The 17,707-nt window shown below is 39.4% G+C and overlaps 1 protein-coding gene across 1 annotated transcript in view; it reads left to right on the plus strand.

The window, feature by feature from the left end:
• Positions 1 to 4,359: 4,359 nt before the first annotated feature.
• LOC104410825 (roquin-1) overlaps positions 4,360 to 17,707 on the plus strand; it is an 18,405-nt gene continuing 5,057 nt past the window's right edge. Inside the window, exons 1-6 of the mRNA XM_010021089.1 lie at positions 4,360 to 4,590; positions 12,538 to 12,658; positions 13,965 to 14,204; positions 14,623 to 14,798; positions 15,663 to 15,863; positions 17,024 to 17,156. Coding sequence (XP_010019391.1) covers positions 4,360 to 4,590; positions 12,538 to 12,658; positions 13,965 to 14,204; positions 14,623 to 14,798; positions 15,663 to 15,863; positions 17,024 to 17,156 — 1,102 coding nt within the window. The remainder of the gene's footprint in view (positions 4,591 to 12,537; positions 12,659 to 13,964; positions 14,205 to 14,622; positions 14,799 to 15,662; positions 15,864 to 17,023; positions 17,157 to 17,707) is intronic.

The raw sequence follows: 17,707 nt of genomic DNA on the forward strand, positions 1-17,707 counted from the left end.
ATTTCAAGGATTGGTGGGGGGGGGGATGGGCAGAAGGGAGGAGAAATCTTTCCAGGTGATTCTAGCTGTGGATAGAAACAGCTTATGCAGGGCTAAGCAGGAGGAGGAGACTTGCATACAGGTATTTTAGATTTCCAAACTCAAAAATAACAAAATAAGTCTGTCTCTGGTCCCAGTGTAATATTCAAGGTCTATGTCTTGGGGCATCTTCTTTCTTCCATGCAGCTGCTTCTCTTCCAGTTTATGTTCTTTGGATGTGTCTTTTCAGGTTTTTTGTTTTCTTGGGTTTTGGCATATCTGGTTTCCTTAATCATGCACAAAGAAATGTGTGTGTATATATATATTTACATATCTATTTAAAGTGTTTGGAAGCTAACAGATGTGAAATACTTGGCAAATTCAGAGGGTGGGTTAAAAATGCCATGGTATTACAGGGAAGGGGATTTTACTTAAATGGTTGAATTCCTTGTGTTTTGCTCACCTCTGACACAGTGCTGGAGAGAAACATTTAAAAAAAAAAAGTATAGCATTAAAGTGTGAATATGCTTTTCTTGCCTGTACAAGGAAGTGTTCTCTTTCTGTAGTGATGATGATTCCAATAGCTGGCTGTGATAATGAAACTGTCTTGTTTCCATCATTTTATTGCTGCTTGTAATCTCTCCTGTTCAAAGTAGTTCTATGAAGCTAGAGAATATTTTGTTTCCAGTTATTTCCAAGGTCACAGCAAATCACAAACGTTGTGAAAAGGCACACATCTTTCCCAGTTTTACTCCTTAGGTGTTTACCCCGTCTGTATGCTTTGTGCCTCAAAGAGATTTATGTTGTATCTTAGCACTTGACTGCTGCCTTGTCTGAAGATCCAGCAGGAAAACTGGACCAAATATGTGGAAAGCTGTGGCAGCAGTACTTGGTGCCAGCCTGCATCCATGCAGCTTGTTAACTGTCAGTCCCTGTGATGCTCTTCCCATCTTGACTGGGACCAGAGGAATTCCACAGTTCTGTGCTGATCTGCCTGGGAGATTTATTAGCAGAGCAGGGTTTGTTGCTCTAACAGCTATTCTTTTCTCCTCTGGGGAAAAGGTTGGCTGGATCAAGCCAGTTAGCCATCTGTTCCAGCAGTTAGACTGTGCTGAAATAGATGATTTCCTGAGGTTTCTCCCAGCTGTATTTTCTATTGTCAGTGCTATCCGCGGCCTCCCTCTGGCATTTAGGCACCACTTGTCCACAAGCGCTACAGGGTCTGGTGAAATGAGGGGTAGGAGAGAGATCTATCATGGGTCAGGAGGAACTGTCACCCACCGGTGAAACATGCCTCTCTGGTGATTGCATATCCACAGTTAGGGCTGTCAGGTTTCCATTCACGTGTTATGTGCCCTTCTATTCTGGCAGTTAGGTACAAGGCTGGGGCTTATTAGGACCCTTCTGAGAGTTGTGCTTATGTGTAAGCTTTACTTCCATTGTTCTCCAGCCTTTTGAGACCTGTCTTGATAAGGGATCAGGGATGCCACTAATCACTCTGTCCATCCCTCCCTCCCCAGACTCTCCAGACTTCTCTTCCAGCTGTTGAGATTGCAAATAAGTATGACCTATTTGGGTATGCCAGTTGTCTGGAATGGCCAGAGGTACAGGTAGGAACAAGATGTCTTTGTGGTGATACGTTTTTTTAAATTAGTTAACTCATGTTAAAGTTATGTTCAGCTCCTTTTTTTCCAGAGCTTGAGATGGGGAGTCTGTGTGCCCACATCAGTGTTTTAGTGTTGACAACATAGCTCCATGTTAGCTTCTGGTTTTAAATTTCCTCGGTTAGTAAGAAACTGCTCTTTTCCTTAACACTTGGTTAATAATCAATGTTTCAAATTGTTCCTGAATTGCAGATGAGTCTGGGAAATTGTTGGTAGACATTTTAATGCTGGTGTGGTAGAAATCCAGCTCTTAAATTTTGAATCTCAAATGGTATTTCGTAGCACAGCAATACATACACCAGATTTATCAAGATGTGTGCTGCTCTTTGCAGTTTGTGGCATTTCAAGGTTATTTCTATTACAGATTTGGTTTACAAAGAATGATTCTAGCTAAAGTACTTGATACCAAGGTTTACTTAAAAATATATAAAGGAAGCAGGGAGAGGTGGGAAGGCTTGGAAATAAATTTGCTGGGTATTGTAGGTAATTAGCTTAGTTAAGTAACTTACAATTATAAATGTTTTCATTTGGGTTATGATGATACAGTAGTAATGGGAATTATTTGGCTGTCTGCTGACAAGATGAAAGAAAAATACTGATTTGCTATTGCAGAGGTAATACAGGGGGAGGGGGCAACCCTGAACAACCTTGGCAGATCTTCCAGTTATGCAACAGTGGTGTTAGTTAACTGTGTGCAGTGCCTCTTCTTCAGTACCACCCTGTTTGGGTGGTATTGATTTCTTATCAATTCCTTGTTGGCTAGTAAACAGTAGGTGTGTGGTCTTGTACATTGCTTTTGAAGATAGAACTAATTTTTTTTTTTCATTAGCTTTAGAACTAAGCTTTAATGTTTTGTTGATGAAACGTGGCTAAAAGCTTAAGTAGTAACTCTTCATTGTTTGCCTTGGCAAAATGATGTTACTTGTGAACAACATTGCACTAAATTCTGGAGCAAAATTTTGAGGCTTTTCAGAGTCTCTGTTTTAGCATTAGATTTTTTTGTTGCTGTTTTAAAATACTTTGATTCTGAATTACACAAGTTCTAACCTGAAATTTCTCTCTTTGTCTGTACTTAGAATTGATATCTTAATTTTTTAGGTGTTTTTTTTAAGCTAAGATTTGATAAAAGGTTGCGGCTTTGCTTATAAAAGAACTATATATGCTATATGCTGCTATATCTGAAGAGATATTAGCAAGCAAGTGCATACTCCTTTGTATGAAACCCGAGCCAGTGGTGTGTGGGAGAGAGAAACATATCTGGGTGGTTGGGGTGTTCTTTTGTTGTTGTTTTGCTGCTTGATTTGGAAAAATCTGTTCGGTAGCAAATCTGACCTGTTCTGTGTTTTTGCTAACTTCACTGGTGATAGAAAGTAAGGCAGACATCAGAAATACTACTTCTATTGCCATTTTTCCTTTTGATGATTCTTTTCATATCACTTCATCTGTCTACTCTTAATTTTATTTGGTTCCAGAAGGATGTCTTACTTTCCATTCCCTTATAATTAGTAACGTTCGATCCTCATAGCATTTTGATTCAAAAGTGCCAAGTAACAAAGACCTCTCAGGTTCCCCTCTGTTGAGGTGTTTCACTGTAATTTCTCAATGCATTAAAGATGTTACTTTCTCTGTCAATATAATCTCTAGGTAGGCAATGAATGATACAAATTGGGGTTAGAAAAGGGTCCTTGAGAAACAGTTGTCACTCTTCCAGTCCAAAATGACTTCTTGAAATTTTCTTCCTGCTTTTGAAGGATGGAGCTGCTTGGTGGGCAGGCTGAGGGCAAGTTCTAAGTGCTTAACTATGTAATGCACAGATATTCCCAGGCTGAGATGTGACTGGGTAAGTTTGCGTGGTACCATGCAGCTCTGTACAGATCAGCTTGTGTGAATGTGCTGTAGTAGCAGTGTGTGTGTGTATTACTTAGCAATGTGCAAGAGCTGTATTGCGTGAAGACAGTGTCTGACTCTACCCTTAGCCATTCATCTATTTTTTTTTCTCGAGGCTATGGCAGCTCAGATGTTTCTGTGGAGTCATTGTGTGTTAATCCGCAGTCCAGTGAACTTGGAAGAAGACCTGTTTGTGACAGAGGTTTTGGATGAAGCCTTGTTTATGCAAAATTATTTAAAGCTTAAGATTAATACTGGTAAAAAAAATTGTTTTGTGGAGTAAGCACAACGGCCCTTTAAAAAGTTGTCCTTTTTTTATTTAAATGTGGTTGGTGCTAATTGGCTCTTTTGTAAAGAAAAAAAGGAACATAAGACTAGTTAGGTTTTTATTTTTAACTTCAGTGAGAAAGATAATTATCTTGATTTTATTTATTATATTTTTAGCTGCATAACAACAGAAATGGTTTTAAGTGGCTTTTACATGCCAGAGTCCAGCTGGAATTAAAGCAAGTCATGACTCAGTCCTCTATGTAATGTCAGAACTGCACTCCAAGTTTAGTTACAGTTCTGAAAGTGGTATTTACCTAACACAGAGGTTTTCACATGCCTGTTCCAGTAGAGAATGCTGACTTTCTGTTTTTGTTTTCTTTTAGGTTATGTTTCACACTATGTGCTGACTGTCTGTACTTACAGAAGATATTTAAAAACAAACAGACTTTTTTTCCAAACATTTTGATTCCAGTGGAATCTGTGCTTTAGATTTTTGTCTTGTCAATTAACTCCTGAAACAATGCCTGTACAAGCTCCACAATGGACGGATTTTCTCTCCTGCCCAATTTGCACACAGACTTTTGACGAAACAATCCGGAAGCCCATCAGCTTGGGCTGTGGCCACACTGTCTGCAAGATGTGCCTCAATAAGCTCCATCGTAAGGCATGCCCTTTTGACCAGACCACTATCAATACAGACATTGAACTCCTTCCTGTCAACTCAGCCTTGCTGCAACTAGTGGGTGCTCAGGTATCAATGCTTTTTTAATTTTTTTCTTCCCTTTTTTTTTTTTTCTTTATTAAGATTTTCCTGTGATTGTTTTCCTTCTTTCTTTTAGGAGGTCTTGAATAAAGAATATGACTTTGTGTTAATAGCATGTAGGGTAGACATCTACCTTTTTGTGAACTTTGACGAATACATGTTTTAGACCTTTGACATGTTGTAGTAGAGATGCCTCGAACAACAGTTCAGATCTTGATTCTAGTGGTTGCTGACTGTGATTTTTGTGTTAAATTTAGTATAACTGTGGGCTGTCACCAGAATGGGTTGGTTGCATTCACTTCTTCCGTAACATGCATCTAGGCTTGCTCTGACAAAAGGATGAACTGGGTCAGTGAGTGTATCTGGTGGAAAGCCATTCTTCTGTGGTAGGTTACTTGCTTTATGACACTGACCCTACCAACTTGTGACCAGTTGTTCCAAAAGCAGGAGAGGAGAGTGAGGTGGTGTGGTATAACCCCAGCCAGCAGTAAATACCACACAGCTGCTCGCTCACTGCAAATGGGCAGGAGAATTGGAAAAAAGGTAGAATTTTATGGATTGAGATAGGAACACTTTAATAATTGAAATAAAGTAAAATATAATAATAGGAAATAGAGGAATAAAACCTCAAAAAAGACAAGTGATGCACAGTAGAATTGCTCATCACCCACTGACCAATACCAGCCAGTTCCCAAGCAGCAATCAGCCCCTTCTGGGTAACCCCCCAGTTCATTTACTGGGCATGACGTGCTGCAGTATGGAATACCCCTTTGGCTAATTTGGGTCAGGTGTCCTGTCTCTGCTCCCTCCCAGCTTCATGTGTCCCTCCTCACTGGCACAGCATGAAAGACTGAAGCTTTTGATCGCAACTAAAACATCGGTATGTTATCATCATTATCCTTACACTGAAGTCAAAACACAGCACTGCGCTAGCTACTAGGCAGAAAATTAACTCTATCCCAGCCAAAACCAGGATGTAAGGGAAGTGGGATAGACCTCTCTGGTAGCAGCCTTTATACTGCTTTATATTTAATATGAAACTCTGCTCTGGAAGTGCAGCTGCCTGATCTGACATGCTACTCTAAATCCTTATAGGTGAATGGGGGAAGTCTGCCTGAGACAGAGTACCCCTTTCTGCCGGAACAGGTACTTGTGAGATCAGCCTAACTAGTGATCTGATGGGAGTGAGTACGTCAATAGCATTGGTACTGATGGCAGCCTGAGGAAAGGGCCAGGGATGTGTGGAAAGCACCATCACCCTGTTCAGTTACAGCACAGACTTAAATTGGCGTAAGGTTATCATGGTGATCACTGGTAGTTTCCTGTGACCCCTGCCTCCCAAGGCCAGTCAGGATTGTGGACTTGGGGAGAGGAGGGACAATCATGTCTAACTTACAGGTGAGGAACAAGAATGTAGATGGGATGTAGTTATGGAGGGATTATTGGTTTATTCTGTTCTGCTTCTGTGTCTGGACTCAGCACAGTTGGAGGTAGCAAAAAATTCAATGAGATCCATAGTTAATGGAAAAGGGAGGAGCTATGTTGTGGAGGAACATTAAAGAAAGGATTGTTATGATGCAGGTACTGGGACCCAGAGATCCAGATGTTCTTTTGCCACTTCTTTCTCTTATTTAGTTTATAAAGTGATATGCCTAATTGGTTGTTGCTCTTTTGTGACACAAAAGCTGTTTTTTAAAGTGTTAAAATTGAGTTGTATTTCTGGCTGTGCCAGGTGACTCATCCTGCTCTGCAGGAGAAGGCAATGAAACTGTACTTCCATTTCTGTGATATGCATGTCATATGTATGCCACCATCTTTGAAGAACTTCCAAGCAGTGTGAAATGTGTGGGTGATGGTATAAATAAATATTGTCACTTTCTTTCTCCCTTATATCATCTTCCTTCCTCTCTGGAGTTTCTAGAATAGTTCCAGCTATATCCAGATGTCCACATTTACGATAAACATGTTTTTCTTTTTGCATTTGTTTGGTTTTGTGTGCATTTTTTTAAGTGTGTTGAGAAGCTGTGTGATATCTTTAACTTGATCTTTGCCTGAATTAAAATTTCCATAAAAACAAGATCTTCTGGAATGAGATGGGAAACCACACTGTGTCTGCTACAGGTAATTGAGAATTTTGTTGTGGCTGTGCTAGTTAGCCAGCCAGTTTCCTCTTCCATTTGTACATGAGATATGAAGAAGGAAGAGTGGCTTTTTGGCAGTAGGGTATTTATCTTGAGCGTTCCGTGTTCTGACTTTGAATTGATGACATCATTTTTGTGCTACTTTTTAAATTTTTTTTTTTTTGTGATCATGATTCGTAGGACCTTGTTTCATGGTGACTTCAAAGCTGCAGATGCCACCAAGAGACAGTATTCCCTTCTCCCTCATTTGCCACTCATTTCTGCGTACATGCTGCTCACTGCGTTTTGTTACATAAAGAATAATGAGTGAACTTTAGCTGAGTTTTTATTACTGACAGACTTTCCCCTTAAGAGAAATTTTCACCACCTGTCCCCCAGCTCCTAATTTAAATCAGCATGTGAATGAAATCAGTGTCCAGTATAACTTGCCTTCCTTTTTCCTCCCTTTCTCTTCCTGGCACCTGTTACCAGACTATGGAATACTAGAAAATAAATACACTGCTTTGCTGTGAAGTGAGACAGTTACTGTTTTCCTCTAATTTCCTTAAGGTTGGGTTTTGTTGGGTTTTTTTTGGGTTTTTTTTTTTTGGGGGGGGGGGGGGTTAATCCTTTTATAGAAAACAACTTCGCTAAGTTAAAACAAAAAAAAACCCCACAATTTTAGAGAAACTACTGTAATTTTGAGCTTCCTATTAAGAAGGTGGGCTCTCTTCATATGTATCAACAAAAATGATCTGCAAGTAGCAAACCAGATTACAAAGCATGAGTAGTATCAACTTCAGAGAAAAAAAGCCCACTTTCTTGTTCCACTTGGTTTAGTTTCAGGAAGGTGTATGTGTTATCAATGTCCCCTGATCTCCAACAAAACCTTGTATGTTTTAACCTGAGTCCATGGAGAGGTGTAATACTTTATTTTAAAATGATATATTCCAAAAACCAGGTTTCATATTAGAAGGAAATACAGTACAACACGAAGCTTTTATGTGGGAGGGGAAGAACAGTTTGTTCTTTTCCTTTGGGGAGACTTCTTCGAAGTTCACACATTTATAAGTGCTAAGTGCTTTTTTGCTGGTGGCAGAGGAGGAGACCAGGCAATTTGAAGTAACAAATCTATTCTGCTGTGACTGGCAGGAATGATGGGATTCCAGGGCAAGTCATGTTGGTTGGCTTTCACACAGGCACAGTGTGTAAAATAAGCAGGACAGTATTTCTGGGGAAAATACACTAAATTTGTCATATAGTCACCAGGGAAAGCAGTAACCTATTTCTCTGACAATAGTATTCTTTCTCTGTATAGGTTTTGTCAGTTTAATGGTGAAAAGAGTTGGTTTCTTACTTGAACTACAGGTTGTTTCTCAGTTTACCCTCTCCCCACCCCTTTCCAAAAACAAAACTTGTTGCCCCTTGATGTGAGAATTAACTGTTGCAAAAGACTCAAATTCCAACTCTCCCACTGTAGTATGGTACACAGCAATGGTGGTTGCAGGGTGTATTCTGGAAGGCAGTGGTTGGACAATTCGGCCCACATATAGATAAGTTCAGTCACGTAAGATGATGGCAGAGAGGAGGAGGGATCATAAGATTAATGAGTAGTATTATTCCTGGGAGAGGTGGAAATAACAGCACCTGAACAGGAGTTGAGTGTATTGTGAGGGAAGGGAGGCACATAGCATCTAGTTCCAACCCCCCTGTCATCGGCAGGGACACCTTCCACTAGACCAGGTTGTTCAAGGCCCTGACCAGCCTGGCCTTGAACACTGCCAGGGATGGAGCATTCACAGCTTCTCTGGGTAGTGACCTTGAATGTAAAGCAGAAAGGCATTCATGGGATACCTTGCTTTTTAAACTTTTTGGGTAAAGAAATCTCTTTAAGCCAGTTTGCATTGGAATTAGGCTTTCAGTTTTACCTACCCAAGTATCCACGTATTACTCACTTTATGCAACTCTTTTAAACATTCAGCAGGCTGGTGTTTTGATGGTACATAATCATGGATCTGTCATCCAAGCTCTTCCCTCTTGTTTTTTTAACACATGAAACAGCAGTGTGCACGTTCCAAACAGGTGACATTAAGTGGCAAAAATGTTTGCTAATTTTTTTTTATTGTAACTTTTGGTGAAATTAATTGCCACAGAAGAGGAATTAGATGTGAATAAGTTGCCCTTGGGTGCAAACTTCTGAGGAACTGAAGACAGTAGGCTTTGGGGTTAGTTTGTAGGTTTTTTTGTGGTGTTTTTTGTTGGTTTGGGTTTGGATTGGTTGGGTTTGTTTTGGTTGGTTTCTTTTTTGGGGTTGGTTTTTTTTTTTGTTGTTGTTTTTTGTTTTGTTTTGTTTTGTTTTTTGTTTGTTTGTATTTTGGGTTTTTTTGCCAGGAAGCAAATCATCTTGGGCAGGGCGGGGAGGTGTGTGAAACATCGGGGGAACAGTTTTCAAGCCAGATAAAAGCGGGTTTGGTCTGTTTTAACGTGTTCTTATTCTGTACAATTAGATGTCTAATGATAATTAGTGATAACACAATCTGGCATCCTACATCAAATTATGCCTAAATCACCAATTCAAAATCGCAAAATCACTGGTATGAGTTGACGCTTCAGCATTCTTTTCCGGTCCCCTTCCTCATGCCGTCATAACCTGCCTCTTCCCGCAACCACGAGTAGTCAGTCATGCTGATGGGCAGCATTCCACTGCCAGGACAGTTGTAATCGTGCCAAGGCAGATGCATGCAAAGCCATCACAGATTTGAAGTAATTGAACATCCGAGATGATTTTTCTTGTCTTGTTCTAGTCCCCCTTGGGAGGTATTATGTTATATAAATATAGTTGCAGTGAAAACTGTGATAAGGGTGTGGTGTCTGAGAGAATGGAATATTGAATGAGGAGGAAAATAATGAACTCACTCTGCAGGGCATCTATTTTGAGGCTGTGGAGTGATGGTGTAAACAGAAGTGACCATAGGGTCACAAGGATATTTCATGAAGGAAGGGGAAGTGAATATTTTTTGGAGTTGAGTTATTTCTCGATTGTCCCTCAACAATTCAGTGACAGAGCCAAAATTAAAATACAGGTGTCTTGTGACTTTTATGAATCATGTCTTTACCATTTTTCTGTTGGTAGATGTTGGCTTTTTAATCAGTCTAACCTTAAAATATTTTAAAAAGTCTTGGAAGCGCATATAATAAAACCAGCAAAAGGGCAAATTATTTGTAAGTTTTGCTGTGAGATTGCTTCACATGTATGAAGATAAAGTGTGTGTAGGGCAAAATACATTCTCTTCTCCTGAAGACTCCTGAAACCACAAAATAAGCATCTTGGTTTATTGTTGAGTATTACACTTGCTCCAGCTTAAGATAAAGTTAAACTCTAATCTCTCTTGGGCTCATTTTGCAAACAGTGCAGATGTGTAAATCTTTCAGATTTTCACACTGAAGTTTCTCTTGCAAAGAGAAGAAATGGGAGTGATATGCAGATACAGTGTTGAATAGCTTAACTCTTGGAGTATTTCCTCTGCCAGCTTTTACTTGGGGGAGGGGGAAGTATTCTGTTAGTTGCCTGGACAGTCCTTGTGTCTTGCTGGTGGAGTTGTGCTGTGTATGGCATTCCAAACTGCTGCTGTGAATGTGTTCTAAATCTGCCTTAATTCAAGATCAAAATCCAGGGTTTGAACACAGCTTCCTGTCTCATGTCTGTTCCAAGCCCTCTTTTGTCTGCTGCGTGTTGCAAGTTTGTAGTTGTATTTTGGGTTGTTACTGGTGCCAGATTGAATGCTTGCAGGAGTAAATAGAAATCTGCACAAAATAAATTACAGCAGTGAATAGAGCAGAGACCGTGTAGTGTCTGTCTCAGCACAAATGCACGAGATGCATGTTGTTTGATCAATAAGCCAGTTCTGCTTGTATAACTTGCTAGACGGAAGCAGACTGCTAAAATGGCAGTGGCTTTGAAAAGGAGACAGACTGTTCTTTTAACATGAAAGCAAATATTGAAGGGGTTAATTTTTGTTTCCCAAACCCCAAGAAACCAGTCCAGTTCTAACAGATATGGATGACCACTGTAAGATACAGTTGCAGAATCTAGTTTTTCTGAAGCCTTTCTTGCTTACAGACAGACAAAACAAAGCAAAATCAAACTCAAAAAACCGACATCCCCTACCCCAAATTAAAATAAAACTAAGAAACCCCCAGAACTTCACAAGTTTACTGCAGTCAGGAAAAGCTTCCAGGCTAACCTTGCTGCCTTGGTATGATTAAGCTTGGTTTTGGTTTTCCCTTTAATAGGAGTAAAAGGGGATGTCTGATCCAGACTGTCTTGATTATGTTAGTTTCGGGGTGGTATCAACTCTCTTAATTGTAGCTGATTATCTTATACTTGGAGACTGGTTTTGTGTTTCAGATTTTGGTTTTTGGGTGTTTGGTTTTTTTTGTTTGTTTGGGTTTTTTTTTTGTGTGTCACCTGCTGTAAAAGGAACAGTTATGCAGCTAGTAACTTTTTATTTTGCAGTGTGTGTCAGATGAGCAACTTAGCATGCACAGTTGTCTAAATGTGTAGCAGTGTGATCACATGGTTGAAATGGATTACTTTCTATTAATATTGATAGGAAAGCTCCTGTCCACATTGATGGTGGCAACCATATATGTATGTGTGTGTATGTATATATTTTATATATATTCACTGCTTGTATTTGCTACTGCCATCATAATGCTACTCTACACATGGCTGGGTTGCACGTGCAAGTTAGTGGTTTTGTAGCTGTCTTTAACTCAAGCATTAAAGGCTTGTGCTTTTAGATTGAGGGGCCTAGGTTGGTCCCTATAAGCAGCTATGTGGGATTAGCATGCTGTCATCACAAGTGGGGTAGTGATTGACTTGGAAATAGAAGTTGAAGTCTGAGATTTGTTTACACTTCAATAGCAAAAAAAAAAAAAAAAAAGGTGTCAGTGTTTAGTCTTCTAAGAGCATTCAGTTCTCTATTCTCGTATATTGAGTTGATTGCTGAATAATGATGTTGAGAAACATCAGTACGGTGCTATACTGTACCCAATAAGTTTGTTTGAAGCTTTAAGAATTTAGTGGGAAGAAAAAAAAAAGAAAGGACTGGGGGGCAAGGGTCATCCAATGTCCTTTGAAAAATTCCTGATTTCTGAGGAATGCTTGGATGAAGAAATAAATGCCACCGATTCCTCCCCTCTACCCCCCCCCAAGAAAAAAAACAACCCAAAAACCACCAAACCCCTCCAGCGCACACACCCCCCCCCAAAACAAACAAAACACCAAACTAAACAAAACAGTGCAAAATGAACAAAACCAAAACCACCCAAGAATGTAAATGTAACTTGCCTGTGTTGTCAAATTAATACTTGCAGGGTGTGTTCATATGCCTTGTGTAGGATAACTTGGTCAAACCAGGATTCATCTGATTTGTTCTGATTTTTTTGTTTGATTGGTTTTGGCCAGCCAGCTTTGGGGATGCCTCAATGTGTATGTTACTTCAGTCAAAGTTTTGTAGTTAGAGGAAATACTGTTTCTTATGTAATTTTTTTGTTGAGGATTAGGCCTTCTGCTTCTAGTTCCTGTCAGCCACTAAATAAAAAGTCTACTGAACATAAATTCTTTTGTTTTCATTTTCATGGAATTTTTGTTTTTTTAATTCTATCATTAATCAAGCTGAAACAATGCTTACTGATACATAAAAAACACAGATGGGGAACAAAATAATAAATGCTTGATATTAACAAGTGTTTGTAAGTAAGGCTGCCACTTACACGTATTCATTGTAGATGTATGTGCATCTCTTTTCAGGTTCCTGAGCAGCAGCCAATTACTTTATGTAGTGGAGCTGAAGATACCAAGCATTATGAGGAGGGCAAGAAATGTGTGGAAGAACTGGCATTGTACCTCAAACCACTCAGCAGCGCAAGAGGTAGTTCCTTCATTGTTTCCTTTGAAAATGAAAGCTGGAAACAAATAAGATGCAAAACAAACTAGCCAAATTATTAGTCTGCTTGAAAAATGGATATAAATCTAGTTTGAAAACAAATTGAAATAAATTTCCTAAACATTAAGATTGTTTTCACAACAAAGGGGATGAGGATAGTGGAATTTAAAAGTGTCATGTCAAAAATAATACTGAGAAAAGGCTGAGGTATTAGGCAGAGTTATTTGGCTTGCTATAGTAAGTTGAGACAAACTTTGTAAGTTGAGTTGACCTCTGTAGAATAAGTAAAAATAAGTAAATTTGGGGGTTTTTTTTGTGTTCTGCTTTGCTTTAACTGTAGTAATGCAGTTTGTTTGTAGAGGAGGATTAAACCGAAACGAGAAAATTGCTGCATATAGGATATATAAGAGAAATGAGTGATAATCTTTTTATTTAAGATCCAGACAAGAGCTGGGTCAATATGAGTAATTGTAATTTAGCAAAACTGTGCTGGAGTATGGATTTTATTTATACTGCATATGGTGGACTTAGAAGATCTGTCAACCCAAGTAGTAGATAGGAGGTGTCAGGTTTTCAAAAATTAATTTTTACAAAAAGCTGTCTCAAGCTTTTCCAACTAGTACAGTGTGACAGCAGTATCACTCTGAGTAGAAGTGGTCCAACGAACAAGCTCTGTGCTATAGAATGAACTTGGTATGACAGCCATATGTCTAGTGGGTCATTTGTTCCTTCAACCTGATTTAATGACTTCCAGCGTGTTTGTGAAGCACAGTTTTTGCATGTAATTAAGCATCACCTAGACCAACCTGAGCTCACATGCATGGCCAAAGCAGTGGAAACACCAAATACAGACAATAAACTATCTTGTGAAAACAGACAAATTTTGAAGAAGGCAGTGATCAGTGAAGATCACAGATATAGGGAAGGACTGTGTTATGATTCTACCCTTGAGTTGACACCTGGGAAATCCATATGGGAGAGTGCAAGACAGACTGCCAATATGGGGAGAGAATTCATTAGAGGCTCCACATTCTAAGGGAACCAAATCAGTCAATGACAAGACCTTAAAACTGTGGGAAAGCTAATTCCCAGGAACTGTTTGTTTTTAATGTTGAGTAAAATAGAAAGACAAAAATGAACTTCTGATATGCCTTCTCTAATGTTCTGTTTAACAAAGTGGACTTCAGGAGAACTAGCTTTGTGCTTCTACAGTACAATGGTTGAAGGCTGGTGCAAGAAGAGGAGACATGAGGTAGTTAATTACTACTTTTTTTTCTGCTTCACTTTGAAGGTGTGGGTCTTAACAGTACTACTCAGAGCGTGCTAAGTCGTCCCATGCAAAGGAAACTTGTGACATTAGTTCATTGCCAGCTAGTGGAGGAAGAAGGGCGAATCAGAGCCATGCGTGCAGCACGATCACTTGGTGAAAGAACAGTCACAGAGCTCATTCTTCAGCATCAAAATCCTCAGCAGCTCTCTTCCAACCTCTGGGCTGCAGTGAGAGCCAGAGGGTGCCAGTTCCTTGGCCCAGGTAGGTAACTACTTCTGTACTAGAAGTAATTTAGAATTGAGGAGGATTGATAAATGGGTGTCGCATTGCCTGAGTAATTTTATTAGTCAGTGGCTTAATTTTTTTTAATAGCTGTTCTTCAGAATTAATGATGTATCTGTTGGGCTGCTGTCAGACTTTCTTATATTTTTAATGCTTTTGCAAGTATTTTGTGAAACTTTGTTCTAGTGATAAGATAAAATGGAAAGCAGTTTCTTGCTTGCTGTTCTTTGAAAAGTAAGAACCTTCTGGAAAAAATAAGGTTACTAGAAATGACTGGACATGGCTTCCTTTATTTGTAGCTGGGCTCCCACTTGTAGGGCAAAAACTGTGCGGAAATCTTTCTTGGTCTTCTCTTATCCTTTGTTTCTTTTTCTTTGCATTTCCCCTTCCCCACCAGCAATGCAAGAGGAGGCTTTAAAGCTCGTTCTCCTGGCTCTGGAAGATGGATCTGCTTTGTCACGGAAGGTCTTGGTTCTCTTTGTGGTTCAGAGGCTGGAGCCACGATTTCCTCAGGCTTCTAAAACTAGCATTGGGCATGTTGTCCAGCTTCTTTACAGAGCCTCGTGCTTCAAGGTATGAAGGTGATTCTGCTTGGAGATTTCATAATGCTATGGAAACTGTCGTTTTTCAGTCTAAATTTTCAATGTCCTGTAACATTAAATATACCTAAAAATATGTGTAGTTACAGGAAGTATTACTCATTAAATACTAGATGGGGACTTCTTTGGAGATACAGCTTTTCTTTGTCATTTAGTTCTTTGTTGTACAGCTATAATAGCAATGTAGGCTGAAATAGCAACTTTAAACTGTAAAGCTTGACTGCCCAAGTTTTAATATATGCACACAATAGATGACAAACCCTGTATGTAAGTCAGTGTAACTGTGTCTTTAGAAGAGGTGTAAAGCTAGAAAATCCCCAGTTCGGTTGAGTGGTGATGTTGTTAGAAACAAAGAAATAAGAGGCTCTCGGATATCAAGAGTTGTATACAGAGAATTTAAGCTGCTCAATATACTTCACAGTACTTAATGGTCCATTCCTAGCTGCTCAATTTAAATGTTACGCACTTTTTGCTAAACAAGGAGAAAAATGCTGCTTTGCAGCTAATTGTACCCTCAAAATTCTGCAATACAAGCAAAATACCTTGACTGGAGAAGTAAGGTGTGGCTACTCTCAAATCATTTAGGAATTGTGACATTTCAACCAATAAGCTGGGTAGGGTTTCAGTAAATTATGTTTGGTAGCCATTTCATAGAGGTTTTGGTTTATGAAGATGGAATTTTAGTAGCCACTAGCATTCACTGCATGGTGTCATAATTCAGTTTAGTTTGAGAGAGAGAACTTAGTTGCTGACTGAATTTCCCTTGCTTTGGACTTTATATAATCTCTGGATTATCCTGCTTAGTTGTAGTTGTATTTGGCTTGTTTCTCCCCACTAGGTGACAAAACGGGATGAGGATTCCTCCCTGATGCAGCTGAAGGAGGAATTTCGGACTTATGAAGCTCTGAGAAGGGAACATGATTCCCAGATAGTTCAAATAGCTATGGAAGCAGGTTTACGCATTGCACCAGATCAATGGTCCTCACTGTTATACGGAGACCAGTCTCACAAATCCCACATGCAATCTATCATTGACAAGGTAAAGCCACCTAAAATCAGCCCAGTCTAACTTGTTTGCAGCTGTAGTAGATTTATATGCTTGGGCACAATCTGCAAATCCATGCTACATATGTACTTGTCTTACTCATTAGTAATTTGCCCTGTTATTTCAGCCATATCAGATTTTGAAATAACTAGAGTATGTATTTGTAACCTGAAGAGTCTCATTTCTTTTGCCATCCTGCCATCTCTTTCTGTTTTGCCTCTTCCTGTTTTACCTCTTTCTGGACATGAAAAGCCACAGGGTTTAGCTACATAGCTGAGCGATGTCCTTTCTGAACAGCTGATAACTGCAAATGTGGTAACAGAGATTTATGGTTCATGTTTCCAGGCAGGAAGTTAGTGTGTAAATTGGAGAAAAAAAAGAATAATTCAGACTCCTGTCTATACCTGAAGTATGAAAGAGAGGTAGAAGCACATTTCTTAAATCAAATGACTTGGCCTTTGGAAATGCCCAGCTGTCTTTTTGTTTAGAGGGAACATAGGATAAATAGGCTTTTAAGATAGGGGACTGACATGTAAGTGCCTAAATTAGGTGGGGAAAATGGAATCTTGTTGAATGGTTGCAAAAACTGTGAAATGATTGCTTTAGCTGCTGTGCAGGAGGATTAGCTTCAAAATCAGTCTGCTATGTATTTATGCCTTTGCCTACCTTTTCAGGTGTCCTGCCAGAAATCTCCTGAAGGTTTTAGGTAGAATTAAAGGATTTTAAATACTGAAGTTGTGTGATGTTAGTAAATGGAATATTGCTAGTTATTGTCTGCTGTACTCAGTTTAAAGCAGGATGCAAACTTGTTGGTTTGAGGATTGGAGATATTAGGCTCTTCAGAAATCTAATTAAATGGTTCTAATACTCTTTCTTTTTTCTGGGTGCCAGCACAACACAGAGATTATATTGCAAGAAATAATACCAGACTTTATTTTGTCTATTTAAAGCTGTATTTTAACCTGCAATGTCAAAGAACTGTGTCGTTAATACCAGGGGAGGAATTTAATAGAAATTGCTGACTGAAATGGGCTTGTGAGAAAAACATTTTACTCCAGGTTTGGAAGACGGCTCTTGTGAGCTTGTGGAGCAGCCTTCAGAAATCATAAGGATCGCTTTGCCTGTAGAAAGTTAATTATTATAATTTTTTTAAGTTGCAGACCCCAGCCTCATTTGCACAGAGTGTTCAGGAATTAACTATTGCTCTTCAGAGGACTGGAGATCCTGCTAACCTGAATCGCCTTCGACCCCACTTAGAGCTCCTAGCAAATATTGATCCCAGTCCAGGTAAGTCTAGATGTTTTATAAAAACTTCTTAGCAAGAGGAGCTTAACACTCTTAGAAGACTGGAATCTGTTCAGTAAGTTCAAGGTAACATACTCTAATTTATGAACTTAAGATTCTTGTGTGGTACTCATAATCAGCCTGAGAATAGCAGTAATCTGTATGAGGAACTGGACTGTTCTGAAGCTAAAACAGGTTCAAAAGTATGATGGGAATAGTTTCGCCACTTCCCTGAAAAGAGCTTCCTTGTTTGATAGCATTGGGTTAGTATAGATGAGGACATTGAATAGAATCATAGAATAGTTAGGGTTGGAAAGGACATTAAGATCATCTAATTCAACCCCCCTGCCATGGGCAGGGACACCTCACACTAAACCATGTTGCCCAAGGCTCTGTCCAGTCTGGCCTTGAACACTGCCAGGGATGGAGCATCCACAACTTCCTTGGGCAACCCATTCCAGTGCCTCACCACCCTCACTGTAAAGAACTTCTTCCTTATATCTAACCTAAACTTCCCCTGTTTAAGTTTGAACCTGTTACCCCTTGTCCTACCA

This window comes from Nestor notabilis, unplaced genomic scaffold (assembly GCF_000696875.1).
Source record: "Nestor notabilis isolate BGI_N333 unplaced genomic scaffold, ASM69687v1 scaffold23048, whole genome shotgun sequence".
In the NCBI taxonomy this organism is placed as follows: Eukaryota; Metazoa; Chordata; class Aves; order Psittaciformes; family Psittacidae; genus Nestor; species Nestor notabilis.